This window comes from Mirounga angustirostris, unplaced genomic scaffold (genome assembly GCF_029215605.1).
Source record: "Mirounga angustirostris isolate CCGP_5_RB_7025 unplaced genomic scaffold, mMirAng1.0.hap1 SCAF_11, whole genome shotgun sequence".
NCBI classification, from domain to species: Eukaryota; Metazoa; Chordata; class Mammalia; order Carnivora; family Phocidae; genus Mirounga; species Mirounga angustirostris.
Genome location: NW_026991719.1, coordinates 126,503,149 through 126,517,725, shown reverse-complemented (window position 1 = coordinate 126,517,725; position 14,577 = coordinate 126,503,149). Strand labels below are relative to the sequence as shown.

At 41.7% G+C, this 14,577-nt stretch overlaps 2 protein-coding genes across 9 annotated transcripts in view; one reads left to right on the top strand and one right to left on the bottom strand.

The window, feature by feature from the left end:
• F8 (coagulation factor VIII) overlaps positions 1–9,550 on the top strand; it is a 139,216-nt gene extending 129,666 nt beyond the window's left edge. For all 8 annotated transcript variants that reach the window (XM_054509701.2, XM_064574776.1, XM_064574774.1 and 5 more), the window contains one exon: positions 7,997–9,550. In XM_054509701.2, the coding sequence (XP_054365676.1) occupies positions 7,997–8,152 (156 nt within the window). In that variant the 3' untranslated portion in view covers positions 8,153–9,550. The remainder of the gene's footprint in view (positions 1–7,996) is intronic.
• LOC123843261 (protein CEBPZOS-like) lies at positions 512–3,282 on the bottom strand. Its single transcript, XM_064574783.1, has one exon. It carries the CDS (start codon positions 2,682–2,684, stop codon positions 2,313–2,315), a length of 372 nt encoding a protein of 123 aa, XP_064430853.1. The 5' UTR covers positions 2,685–3,282; the 3' UTR covers positions 512–2,312.
• Positions 9,551–14,577: the final 5,027 nt, after the last annotated feature.

Below are 14,577 nucleotides of genomic sequence, written 5' to 3'. Positions count from 1 at the left end.
TAGTAATAGGACACCATGAAAGACATTTTGGGAGGACACAGTGACTCCAAGCAAGGACATACAATCCCAGGAAAGAGCAGAGTAGAGCCAAAAGTTGATTATCCCCAGGGATGTTGATGTCATCCAGGATGATGGCAAGAATCAGAGGGCTGAAGAAGAATGAGTTACTTGCCAGATGTTTAAAGATGTCTGTATCCTCATCAGCAACTTAGAGTCCCAAGCCTCGTTGATCTTTAACATATGGGACCCAGACAATCTTCCTTCTTGATGTGGGTTTGCTGGATAAGTCAACAAATTATGCTAATTAGAGGACATGACAAAAGTCTTGCTATCCCATGAGTAATGAGAGAATGAATAGTTCATCTCTATGGTCTTTCTTTTTCATCAAGAATTAACCATGGTGTGGCCCTTACCAATCTCCTTTGCTCTCTAAGCTCCCCCCCCCCCCCCGCATACTAAGAAACTCTCAGGTCCCTAAAAATAGCATGTTCTTTCTCATACCAGGCTTTTACATTCTACCTGTTTACATACTGTTTATTCTACCTAGAACAATTCTTTCCTAGGTACTTAGCACTGCCCCTTTTACTTGGCTCATTCTTTAAGTCTCAGATAAACATCTTCTCCAGGAAGAATTCCCTGATCCTCCAATGCTGGGTTAGACTTCTGCTTCTGGCAGTTCAGTGGACCAGAGTATAGATAATATGTATGCTAGAGGATATTCCCATTTTTTAAAGGGTATATCTCTGATACATGCTACCATATGGATGAACCTTGAATGCATTATGTTAAATGAAATAGGCCACACCCCATGGTGGGGCATGGGAAATGTGGTGTCCAGAAATAAGCCAGACATAAAAGGACCATTTATATGAGTGTATTAGAGAGGCTTCTCCAGAGAAACAGATCCAATAGAATGTGTGTGTGCATGCACACCTATGTATGTTTGTGTGTGTATAAAGAGATTATTGTAAGGAACTGGCTCGTGATTATGAAGACTGACAAGTCCCAAGATCTGCAGGGTGAACCAGCAAGCTGGAGACCCAGGAGTACCAATGGTCTAGTTCCGGTCCGAGTCCAAAAGCCTGAGAACCAAGGTAGCTGATGGTGTAAATTCCAGGCTGAAGGCCAGCAGGCTCAAGACTTAGGAAGGGCCAGTAATTCAGTTTGAGCCCCAAAGCTGGAAAAGCCAATGTCCCAGTTCAAAGGCAGTCAGGCAGGAAGAGTTCTTATTCAGAGGAAGGTCAGCCTTTTTATTCTCTTCAGGCTTTCAAAGGTTTGGAAGAAAATCTGCTTTATTCACTCTACCACTTGAATGTTAATCTTACCCAAAAACATCCTCACAGACACACCCAGAATAGTGTTTGACCAAATATCTGGGTACCTCCTGACCTAGGCAAGTTGGCACACAGAATTAACAATTATAATGAGGTACCTGGAATAGGCAAGTTCATGGAGACTGAAAGTAGAACAGAGGTTACCGAAGACTTGGGGAGAGGATAATGGAGAGTTACTGTCTAATGCATAGAGTTTCAGTTTTGCAAGATGAAGAATTCTGGAGATGGATGGTGGTGATGCTTGTACAACATTGTGAATCTATTTAATGCCACTGAATCGTACACTTAAAACTGATCAAAATGGTAAATTATACGTTATGTATATATTATCACGATAAGAAGGCTATCTCACTTATAGTACATACTTCTTTTTTTTTAAAGATTTTATTTATTTATTTGAGAGGGAGAGAGAGCAGGCAAGAGCACAAGAGCAGAGGGAGGGAGAAGCAGACTCCCCACTGAGCAGGGAGCCCAACGATCCCAGGACCCAGGGATCATGACCTAAGCCGAAGGCAGACACTTCACTAACTGAGCCACCCAGGCACTCTATAGTACATACCTTTTTTTTTTTCCTTCCTTCTCCTAGTCTTTTATTTGTTAAGCAGTAGTCTTTAATAATAAATGCCAAAGGAAAGCAACAAACAAAAGCAGGGGATTTGCATAGTGGATGGGAAATGACTGTGAGCCATGGCAGACCAGAAGTTCCTGTTTTGTTCTGTGGGGCCAGGAGTCTGCAATGTGGTGTGCTCATCTTTCTTCTCCCCCACAAAGGTCTCAAACAGCTTAGATGGGAGGCTGAACGTGATGACTGGTCCTAATTTTTGCTATTCAGCCATTTTTCTTTTTTTTTTTTTAAAGATTTAATTTATTTATTTGACAGAGAGAGACACAGCGAGAGAGGGAACATAAGCCGAGGGGGAGTGGGAGAGGGAGAAGCAGGCTTCCCGCTGAGCAGGGAGCCCCATGCGGGGCTCGATCCTAGGACCCTGGGATCATGACCTGAGCCAAAGGCAGACGCTTAACGACTGAGCCACCCAGGCGCCCCAGCCATTTTTCTTGATCGTGCTCTCTGACTCCGTACATTCCAGACTGTTCAATGGATTTGTAATAAACTTCCAAGATGAAGGGAAATTTCTTGCTCATTGTTTGCCTGAAATCTTGGCTTGCATTCATCTTATTAAACAAAAAATATGCTCCAAAAACGCCCAAGAGTTCAACAACTAAAACTCCTTTAAAGATCTTCTTTGCCACTGGTTCCATAGTGCGGGCCATCCTGAGGTGCATACTTCTTAATGCATTGTTACACTCGGTAAGGAAAGGGGACTCTCCAGTCCCCAAATAAAACCCCATGAGCTTTTATTTGAAAATAATGAGCTGAAATCATAGCAAACAGAGGTAAAATATGAGAAAATGTAAAATGGATGACCTTTCCTAAAGGAAAATGCTTATATTAGTGTTATTAGGAGACTAAGCTTTGAGCAAAATGCAAGGAAAACTGAACGCATTAGGTAATGAACCCCAGAAGGGAGCTAAAGTAGTTGCAGGTTAGTAGCACCTCCTGGCATCTGGAAGTCCACTCAGAAGAAAGCACTCCCAGTTTAGGTCCCCAAGATTCCCATATCCTTAAATGATAAGATCATAAATATTAGCAAACATGCAAGACAACAAACCAACTTGACTTCAAGTGAGCAGAGGGGCTCCTGGCTGGCTCAGTTGGTAAAGCATATGACTCTTGATCTCAGGGTCATGAGTTCAAGCCCCCACATTGGGTGTGGAGCCTACTTTTTTAAAGATTTTATTTATTTATTTGAGAGAGAGAAAGCACAAGCAGGGGGAGTGGGAGAGGGAGAAGCAGACTCCCCACTGAGCAGAGAGCCTGACACGGGGACTCAATCCCAGGACCCTGGGATCATGACCTGAGCCGAAGGCAGACGCTCCACCGACTGAGCCACCCAGGCGTCCCGGGTGTGGAGCCTACTTTAAAAAAATTAATGAAATTAAATTTAAAAAAACAAGTGAGCAAGAACAATCAATACAGAGTTAGTATCGAAAAACATCAGAAATTGATGAACTATGAAAACATAAAAATAAATGACAAATTATCCAAAATTATTAGGCGGTTTTGGGAAAACAAAAGTACTTTTAGAAATGAAAAACATAGGGGTGCCTGGGTGGCTCAGCCGGTTAAGCATCTGCCATTGGCTTGGGTCATGGTCCTGGGGTCCTGGATCGAGTCCTGCATCGGGCTCCTTGCTCAGCAGAGAGCCTGTTTCTCCTTTCCCTCTACCTACTGCTCCTCCTGCTTGTGCTCTCTCACTCGCTCGCGCTGTCAAATAAATAAATAAAATCTTTGAAAAAAAAAAAGAAATGAAAAACATAGTTGTTGAAGCTTGAAAATCAAAGAAAGACTTAGGGGCGCCTGGGTGGCTCAGTCGTTAAGCGTCTGCCTTCGGCTCAGGTCATGATTCCAGGGTCCTGGGATCCAGCCCCGCATCAGGCTCCCTGCTCGGTGGGAAGCCTGCTTATCTCTCTCCCACTCCCCCTGCTTGTGTTGCCTCTCTAACTGTGTCTCTCTCTGTCAAATAAATAAAATCTTAAAAAAAAAAAAAAGACTTAATAGCAGATTAGACACAGCCAAAGAGAATTTAGTCAATAGGAAGATATAGCTGAAGAAATTACCTAGGATGGAGCACAGAAGACAAGACATATAAAAGGAAATTACATAACTGGAATCCCAGAATGAAAGGGAAAATACAGTGGAGAAATGGCAAAATGTTCACTTTAAAAAGAAAACTGCCAGTTATTTTACCTGCAAAAATGGATTTTTTTGGAATAGCAGAGAATTCCAATCTGGAACAAGCAAGCTGGGGCCGAACCATAGGCAAGTCTACAGAACAAAAGAGAGGCACACCCTTTTAATACAGGAAAGGGGGGAGTTGGGAGGAGCTGTTATAAACAAAAAGTCCATTGGAATAAACTGGAAGTTGGAAGTGTAGTGGTTTCTCATTGGCTGAGTTGTGACTGTCTCTTATTGGCTGGGCTGTTGCAGGGATGAGGGTGGAGGAGGGGTGAACCTTCCTCCCTCCTGCTCTGGTAGTAAAGTAGTAAAGAAAATGGTATCCTTTTGTTGGATTTTCAATTGAAGATAAGTGGTAAGGTGTGAGAGCTCACCCTGCTGGCCTCCTGACTCCATTCTAAAGGAGGTTTCCTTTTATTAATTTTCACAAAACAAACAAGGACTAGCACTTTTGCCACTTCTATTCAACATGTTACTGGAAGTTATAACCAGAGAAATTAGTCAAGAGAAAGAAATAAAAGGCATCTAAATTGGAAAGGAAGAAATAAATCTTTCTTCACCAGTGCTATGAATATATATTTTTAATTGCATAAAACCACCCATAACTCACCTACAGAATAGCTAGAATACAAAGAATACTATAAGTTTCTATTTACAAGTAAGTAGAAAATAAACATGCAGAGCCAGCTGAGCTAGCTCCAGAGCTCACTCTGGAGAGTCTAGGAGAGACTGTGCAAAAAAAAAGAGAAAAGGTCAGTGGTAGAAAACAAAATCACTTCTGGAAAGAGAAATTCCCACCCTGAGTGAAGAAATACTAATACTCAAGACCTGTGGATCAGAGCATTGGCTTCTGGAACCAAAAGGAAAGGGATTGAAAGTATGTAGGACTAGAGGTGACACTGTTTCTGGTGAAGGGCGATATATCTGTTGGAGGCTTGGTGATGAACAAGAACAGAAATCAACTAGTGGAAATCAAGTGTCCTATTAAAAGCAAAAACATCACAAGACGCGAGCCCCTTTCTGTCCCATCTATTAAAGAAATTGCACTTCACTTTATCAACAGTGGAGGGTGCTCCTGGACTAATAAACCTAATACTCCACCCAACTTTCTTATCCCTGCCTACATAAAATCATCTGTTATTTCTGGAACAAGAAATTATAAAGAATTTCTAAATGAACAGAAAACAGCAAACGAGGTAAAATGTGTTATTGTTCTTGATTTTTCACTGCCTACTTCCTTGAAAACTCCATTGACTTTGGGCTTGGCAATAGTACTCATTTTGACCAATGGAATGTGAGTCCGAACAGAAACTTTAAATGTGTATGTTTGACTCAGTCTCTTGTGCCTCTGCCATGAGATAAAAATGTCCAACCTGAGAAGACACATGGAACAGGAGCCTCGGCCTGGAGCAGAGCTTCATTGAACCCAGAGCATTCTTTGTCTCTAGATACCACTTCCCAGTAAAAGGAAGCTGGGATCCTTATTTATTTATTTATTTATTTATTTATTTATTTATTTATTTATTAAATATTTTATTTATTTATTTGAGAGAGAGAGGAGGGTCAGAGGGAGAAACAGACTCCCTGTCAAGCAGGGAGCCCGATGTGGGACTCGATCCTGGGACTCAATCCCGGGACTCCAGGATCATGACCTGAGCCGAAGGCAGTCGCTTAACCAACTGAGCCACCCAGGCGCCCCGAAGCTGGGATCCTTAGAAAAATTACTGATTCCAAAGCTGGAGCAAAGAAACTGCCAGGTAATCTTGGAACATCTTGGTGTGCCAGAATGCACAAACACTAATGGGGTCTTATAAAAAGGACACAAGAGCTGGATTGAAGGGGTTCCTGCTGGCCAAATTTGAGACAATTTGAGCATCAAAAAGAATAATGATGGTAATGGATTATAATACATACGATAAAGAAAGAATCCAGGAGTCCAGAATCATAGCTTAAAATATAAAGGGGGAGGAGGAGCTTTTCTCCATAGAAGAATTCCAGCTAAGAAATGTAGAAGAAATGAGAAAATTAGGAAATCAATTTGCATTCATCAATATACTATTTAATACTTGTAGGGAACTTTAATGAATGCTGAAACCATTGGATGAAAGCTTGATGGGGAATATTTACATGGTCTCAAAGTATCACCCCACAGATTGTTCGGGAAGGGAAATGATCACCTTTAGAACAGAGTGATCTGGTGGGCACCACCTTTACCATGTGATCACACTTTGCATCATCAATTTATGGGACAAACTAGCATCATGTGTCCCCTGATGTGATGTAATGGGAAGGACACATCATGCACTGGGTTTTCTCACTAAAAATATTTAACCAAGGGGCACCTGGGTGGCGCAGTTGGTTAAGCGTCAGACTCTTGGGTATAGGCTGAGGACTTGATCTCAGGGTTGTGAGATGCAGTCCCGTGTGAGATTCCCTCTGCTCCTCCCGCTTGGGTGTGCTCGCTCTCTCTCTCTGTCTCTAAAATCAATCAATCAATCGATGTTAAAAAAATATTTAACCAAAATCTAATAATGAGAAAACAGACAAATTTAGAACGTGGGCTCTACAACACAATAGTCCTACACTTTTAAAAATGTCCATGTCATGAAGGACAAAAAAAGTCCAGATACTAGGAGTCTGTTCTAGATTAAAGGTGATTTAAAGAGATATGATAAGTAAATGTGATGTGTGGTTTTTATTAGATTCTGGATTGGAAAAATTGTATAAAGGGTATCATACTGATAACTGGAAATTTTAGAATACTAGGCTATATTATATCAATATTACCTTGGGGGATATGAAAATGTTATTCTGTGGTTATAAATACCCTATTTTTAGGTTTGACATGCTGAAGTAGTTAGGAGCAAAATGACATGAGGTTTACAACTTCCTTTCAAGTAGTTCAGAAAATGTGTGTGTGTGTGTGTAAGCATGTGTGTAGAGAAATAGATGATATGTTAACAATTACTGAATCTAGGTGAAGGATTTAAGTGTTCATTGCATTATTCTTTCAATATCTTGAGGTTGGTAACATTTTAAAATTAAAACTTGAGGGGACAAAGCAAGGAATAAGTCTAACAGAAGACGTACAAGCCTCCAAATATACCGTAAACATTTGTCAAAAAATCCCAGAACAGGGACTTTAATGTTTCTCAAGAGTTTCATCAAACACACAAACTTTAACAAATGTTTATAGTGTATTTGCCATGTATATACATTATACTATATATTCTATGTGACCAAGGTCTCTGACCCTCATGGAGCTGACTGACATTGTGTTGCTTTTGTTATTATCCTAAAGTTAGTACCAAGAGGTGTGAAACCAACGTATGAAAGCAAGTCACGTTGGTTGGACTGTAGATACCATTTAGTGAGTGCTTATTGTGCCCTTTCCTGGGCAAAAGTCTGACTCCCCCCTCCACCCGGCTCAGCAGGCAGACGTGGGGTGTAACCTCGCACAAAACATTCAATTTCACTAAGATTTTGGCAAGTGGGTGAGAACATTCCAGATATAAGGCCTAGCTGGAGCAAAGGCCTCCACAGCAGGCTAGCCAGGAGCTCTTAATTCTAGATGTCACTTTCCCAGGCCGATGCATAGGATGCAGAGTCATCCAGTCACCCCCCAACCCCCCGGTTCAGTCCGGGACTCCTGGAAGCATGGACTAGTCAATGGGGAGTGGAAAAACGTCTGTGCATTGCAATGGGCCCTGCGATAGATGCTAGTGAGGCGGAGGGCCATGTTGGGGGCGGAGGTATGGGTTTGCGGCTGACACAGTAGGAGGCCAATGGCGCGGGGGGAAGGGGGACAAACATTGTAACGTTCTTCCTGTCAGACAACTAATAAATGCTATCTTTCTTCTTTCAGGTTTTTCAGGGAAATCAAGACTCGTTCACACCTGTGGTGAACTCTCTAGACCCGCCACTACTGACTCGCTTCCTCCGAATTTACCCCCAGAGCTGGGCACGCCAGATTGCCCTGAGGCTGGAGGTTCTGGGCTGTGAGGCACAGCAGCTGTCCTGAGGGTCCAGCACCCCTCAGACTTGTCTTCTGCCTCCGAGCCCAGCCTCCAGGTTATTTCCTGCCCCACGATGCCCGTGGCGCCCTGACTTTTCTATGTGGTTAGACTACACGGTCCTAGCAGACACTGCCCTGAGCCTCCCAAATCAACTGTCATTAATCCTGCGTTTCCTGGGAGCGTTGCATTCAGCTGAACTCTTCACCATTTGCTGCAACTGCTCCCAGATTGGCTTTTCCTTCCCATGTAATGAGGAAAGGAGAAAACTCATCTGGAAAGCATTCTCCTCCTGACAAATTAGGTCTCTCACACAGCCACCACTTCCTCTTTTGTAGAAAAACAGTGTGTTTAAAGCTGGCAGAAGATATTCATGATGTAAGCATTTCAGATTAGGCTTCATACATTTAAAATAAAACCCTCATTTGTTTCTTATCCTGGTGAAGCATGGAGCAAAACATGTTTGGGGATCATATCACCACAGCCTTGAAGCCAAAGGCAAGTCATCTTCACAATCTGCAAAATGTAGATAATGTAAGAACCAGTACATAAAGTCTATTTTTGCCTCCTTATAGATAGATACAATTATCTTAGTTGGTCATACTCTTCCCTCAAAAACTCGTGTTTTTAAACTGAGACTCACAGGTGGGATTCAAGAACCGTCCCCCCCCAATTCCCTGACATTATATACAACAGTGTCCAAAGATTTCATCAGAGTTTTAAAGGAGCGAATGGCTTTAAAGAGTTCAATTTAATCTCAGAAGGATGTACAAATAAAGCCATTTGGTCTTAATTCTAATCAACAAGTAAAATAATAGGTTAGGATCACAGAAGCAAAATGACAATGTCCCCTTGAAATTTGTGGTGACCAAGAAAGGTAATAATCATAATAGATTTCTAAAGAGCATATTTTTAATATTCCCACAGAGAAACAAGGAAAATCCATGGCTGTCTGGGATAGGAGCTTCACCTGTATAATTCTGGTGATACACTCATTTTACTCCCTCCCTCAGCTAATTTCCTGCTGAAACACAGCAAAAATGAAGCAGGGGAAATTCTATACCGTGACGGGAAACTAGAGTCCCAATTACATAGTTGGAGTTTCAAGGAGTCAGAAGACCACTGAGCTGGCGAAAGCAGAGCGAAAAGACCTCTAGTGCACCCCGCCCGCCATGCAGGACGCGCCTCCACCTGCTTCTTACACCTGCTTGCCCCCCTCACTATGACTCCACAAACATTTCCTAGATGGCAAAGGGGGCTAGAGGCAAGGATAAACCATAGAGCAGCTGGAGGAAGCATCCAAAGTTGGCAATCCAGAGCAATTTAAAAACAGGAGTTCCTAGTATAAGAGAAAAATGTATTACAATCTCAGAAGAAGTAAGAAAATAAATGCTTTTTTTCCACAAGCTAGAGCATTTTCTAATAATCCTGCTTGACGCTGATCCGACCCTTTGGGGGAATGTAGCACAAACCACAACGATGAAGGTACAAAGGGTCATAATTCTGTAAGATTGTAAGGCCAGAGGTTAATTTACAGAAATCAATAAATTGTTTTTCTTAATAGCCTGGTAGAAAAGTTAACCCCAAAGGTGATATGGTTTTATTTCCTGTAAAAGTTTAGTCACTCTTATGTCTAACTTAATGACCTTGTTTTGGCATTCTTTTCCTATTGACTATATACATCTCTCTTTCTCAAATGCTCTTGGACCCAGGCCTTTTGTCTTCCTGCTGATTTCCTCAATAACTAAATAAAATCTTGGCACATACAAACAAATGCCTTCGAGATCTGTATTTTTACACTGGAAATAAAAATGTGAACACTCATATTAAAAACAAACAGAGGCACTGAATAGCAGGATGGAGACTTTAGAAAACCAAATTAGTGAGTTAGAAAACCAGATTAAACTGAGCCCAGAGTAGAAAGTGATATCATTTACGAGAGGTAAAATAAAATTTTAAAAATTAGAAATGGAGCCTTGATCCAGGAGAAGACTTTATATAGAGAGAGACTGAAAGAGAAAGGGGAGTTGCAAGATGAATAAGTTCTAGAGCTGTGCTGTACAATATTGGGCCTGTGGTCAAACAAAACAATAGGAAAAACTTTGGGATAAAATAACAATAATAATCAAACAAATTTGAATCTTCAGATCAGAGTCTGTTAATGCAAAGCAAAATTAAAGACCAGAACAGGGGCACCTGGGTGGCTCAGTCGTTAAGCGTCTGCCTTCAACTCAAGTCATGATCCCAGGGTCCTGGGATCGAGCCCCGCATCGGGCTCCCTGCTCCGTGGGAAGTGAGTTATTTACAAAATCACTGAGATCATAGCAAGTTAATTTTCAGAAGATCAGGAAGCAAATTCACTCTCCTATGACAAATATAGTCTCTAAGTGAACAAATATAATTTTCTCTCACAAGCATTTTATCAAACATAATCTCAAGGTTACAAGTCAACAATCTTTGGAAGATACATACTAAAACAAGTCTATTTTTCAGTGTTATAGAGAAGTTTAGGGGCGCCTGGGTGGCTCAGTCGGTTGGGCGTCTGCCTTCGGCTTGGTCGTGATCCGGGGTCCTGGGATCGAGCCCCGCGTCAGGCTCCCAGCTCATCAGGGAACCTGCTTCTCCCTCTCCCTCTGCCTCTCCCCTGCTCGTGCTCTCTCTTTCACATAAATAAAATATTTTTTTAAAAAAGAAAAGTTTAGTGTACAGACTATATAGAAATCGAGCTTTATGATGACAAGATACAGATTTAGACTTCACTTTATTGCTTATAAAATGTGACAATTTCTAACCTTCTTCCTCGACTATCTCATCACAGGGTGATGACTGACAGTGCTTCTAGAAACTTTGTGGATACAATTTCATCCATATTGCAAACCAAGACTGGGACTATTTATAAAATTTTATTGAGGGGTATCTTAAAAGACCTAAATAATTGGGATTAGAAGACTCAATGTTACAAAGATTTCCGTTCTTCACAGACAGATCTACAGATTCAACCAATCTCAATCTAACTTCCTGCATTTTCTCATTGTGGAATCAAGCATGTGGACATGTAAAAGGCCAAGAATAGCCAAAATATTCCCAATATCAGAAAGCAACATTTATTTTATTTTTTAAGATTTTTTATTTATTTTTAAGTAATCTCTATAACCAAATGGGGCTCAAACTCACAACTCTGAGATCAAGAATCACATGTTTTCCTGACTGAGCCAGCCAAGTGCCCCAGCAACATTTATTTTAAAGCTATAGTCATTGGGGCGCCTGTGTGGCTCAGTCAGTTAAGTGTCTGCCTTTGGCTCAGGTCACGATCCCAGGGTCCTGGGATCGAGTCCCGCATTGGGCTCCCTGCTCAGTGGGGAGCCTGCTCCTCCCTCTCCCTCTGCCGCTTCCCCCGCTTGTGCTTTCTCTCTCTCACTCTCTGTCAAATAAATAAATAAAATCTTAAAAAAAAAATAAAGTCACAGTAATTAAGACAACGTGGCATTGACACTTGATTCATGACAAAAAAGCTCTCCAGAACAGTGGTACAGGGTCAATCAGAAATCCATATGAAAAATTGAAATTTGGGGCACCTAGCTGGCTCAGTCAGTAGAGCATGTGACTCTTGATCCCGGAGTCATGAGTTCGAGCCCCACCTTGGAGGTAGTGATTACTAAAAATAAGGAAATAAATAAACTTAAAAAAAAGAGAAAGCTATTTTTTTAAAAAAAGAAATTTGACCCCTTCCTCACACTATACAAAAATAAAATCAGTTTTAAGGTAATTAAAGCTCTCTGAACAACAAACAATAAAACTTCTAGGAGGGTCATGGACAGGTTTCTTAAACAGCATCCCCAAAACCACTAACCATGAAGGAAAAGATGGATAAATTTGACTACATTTAGATTCAGATCTTCTGTTCATTCACAGAGCGGGAGAAGATATTTGTAGCATGTGTACAATTGACAAATGGATGTGGAGCTGGTGGAACTCTCTTCTGCTGTGGTATAATCATTCTGGAAAACAGCCTGGCATTATCTACCAAAGTTGGGCATGTGGATGCCCTATGATAATTCTCTTGGGTAATGACCTAGGAGTAGAATTGCCATGTGAGCCATGAGACAGGGGAGCACCATCCGTAACAGCTCTAAACTGGAAACCAGCTCTCTTGCATATGTTTCCTAGTGGCTCGTTTCTTTTTAAAGATTTTATTTGTTTATCTGACAGAGAGAGACACACACACACACAGCGAGAGAGGGAACACAAGCAGGGGGAGTGGGAAAGGGAGAAGCAGGCTTCCCGCTGAGCAGGGAGCCCGATGTGGAGGCTCAATCCCAGGACCCCGGGATCATGATGTGAGCCGAAGGCAGACGCTTCACCGACTGAGCCACCCAGGCTCCCCTTTAGTTGCTCATTTTAATTGCTGTATACTATTATGTTATTTGGTATATATCACAATTTATCCATTGTTTTTCTGATAGAACTCTAATAGATCATTTATGCTGGTTCTTCCATGGAGGGGATCATCTTTTCTTAAAAATTAACTTATATGATGGGGCGCTTGGGTGGCTCAGTTGGTTGAACATCCAGCTCTTGGTTTCCGCTCAGATCATGGTCTCAGGGGTCATGGGACTGAGCCCTAGGTCGAGCTCTGCACTCGGCAGGGAGTCTGCTTGAGATTCTCTCTCTCTGCCCCTCCCCTCACTCACCTGCATGCTCGCGCTCTCTGTCTCTGTCTCTCTCTAAAATAAATAAATCTTTAAAAATATTAATTTGTAAGAGTTCTTTGTATGTTGAGAATATTAACCTATTTGTCATATATGATATGAAATGTATTACCTAATTTATCATTCGTCATTTATATTTCTTTACAATATTTTGTTTTATGAAAGCTTTACATTTTTTATGCAATAAATTTATCATCAGTACTTTCAAATATGGTTTGGGATTTTATAACATGCTTAAAGTAGCTTTTTCCACACCAAGATTATAAAAACATTCACCCATATTTTATTCCAATATGTATATGATTTTATTTTTGTTTAGTCCTTGATCCATCTAGAATTTATTTTTGTGTGTAGGGCCTTTCCTTCAGTGCACCCAAATGAATAGCTGATCATATTAAACCAGCTCTCTTTTCTCCACTAATATGAAATGCCAGTTTTATCATTATTTAAAGTCCCATGTGTACACTATTGTAAAGTATAGTAGATACCATGTGGCAAATAAAATATCTGAGAATTCTTCAAGCCTAAAAGGAAATACAGATGTTTGTACATAGACAGAAAAAGATGCCTCTATGTTTAGCTGTCGGAGAGAGGTGGGGGGAGGGTCATATGCGTAGATGATATCACAAGGGATGGTAGAGTTCTATTTGGAATTTTAGAGACCTTAGGAGAAGACTCTGACCAGCGTCTTCTGCAAACTAGTTCTATTAGACTGAAGCCTAATTCACTGGCTTCTTTGGATCCTTTGTCACTAAGTCAATTTTCAGGTAAATGGCTTCCCACCCGACATGGGTCTCTTTAAGCCCTATCAAACAATAGATGAATGTATGTTATAAATGTCTTAAGTAATAGAAAGTCCAGATTAGGGGACACCTGGGTGGCTCAGTCGGTAAAGCGTCTGCGTTCAGCTCAGGTGATGATCCCGGAGTCCCGGGATCAAGCCCCGTGTCGGGCTCCTTGCTCGGTGGAGAGCCTGCTTCTCCCTCTGCCCCTCACCCTGCTCGGGTGAGCCCAATGCAGGGCTCAATCCCAGGACCCTGGGATCATGACCTGAGCCAAAGGCAGACGCTTAACCGACTGAGCTACCCAGGCGCCCCTAAATAAATAAAATCTTAAAAAAAAAAAAAGTCCAAATTAGAATGGCTCAAATAGGGGTTATTTTTTCTCATACCAAGGGAAAATGGTAGCACCATCTCTTTTATCAAGACAGGAGAAAGTCTTCCCAGAATCTACCCAACAGATTTCTGTTAGTCCTCATTGTCCAGACTATGTTACCCAACCATTGTTAGCTTCAAGGATGGCTGGGAAAGGCAGGCTTCAGCTTTTCTAGTTCCTCCAGTAAGTGAATAAGGGATGGGAAGAACTGTTGGCTCAGGCAATAAACAAAATTTGCTATCCATTCATTCTTTCAAAAACAATTTATTGGGGTGCCTGGGTGGCTCAGTCGGTTAAGTGTCTGCCTTTGGCTCAGGTCATGATCCCAGGGTCCTGGGATCGAGCCCTGCGTTGGGCTCCATGCTCAGTGCAGAGTCTGCTGGAGATCCTCTCTCTCTCCCTCTCCCGCTGTCCCTCCCCCGCTGGTCACTCTCTCTAAAAAACAAAAACAAAACCCCACCATTTTCTAACTTTGCAGACAAAGCTGCTTTGGAAAGAGCCAAGTAAAAGGACATCTCTCTTTGGCCAAACAAGCTAGGAGTACAGCTGAGTGGCCTTAAGGAGAATCC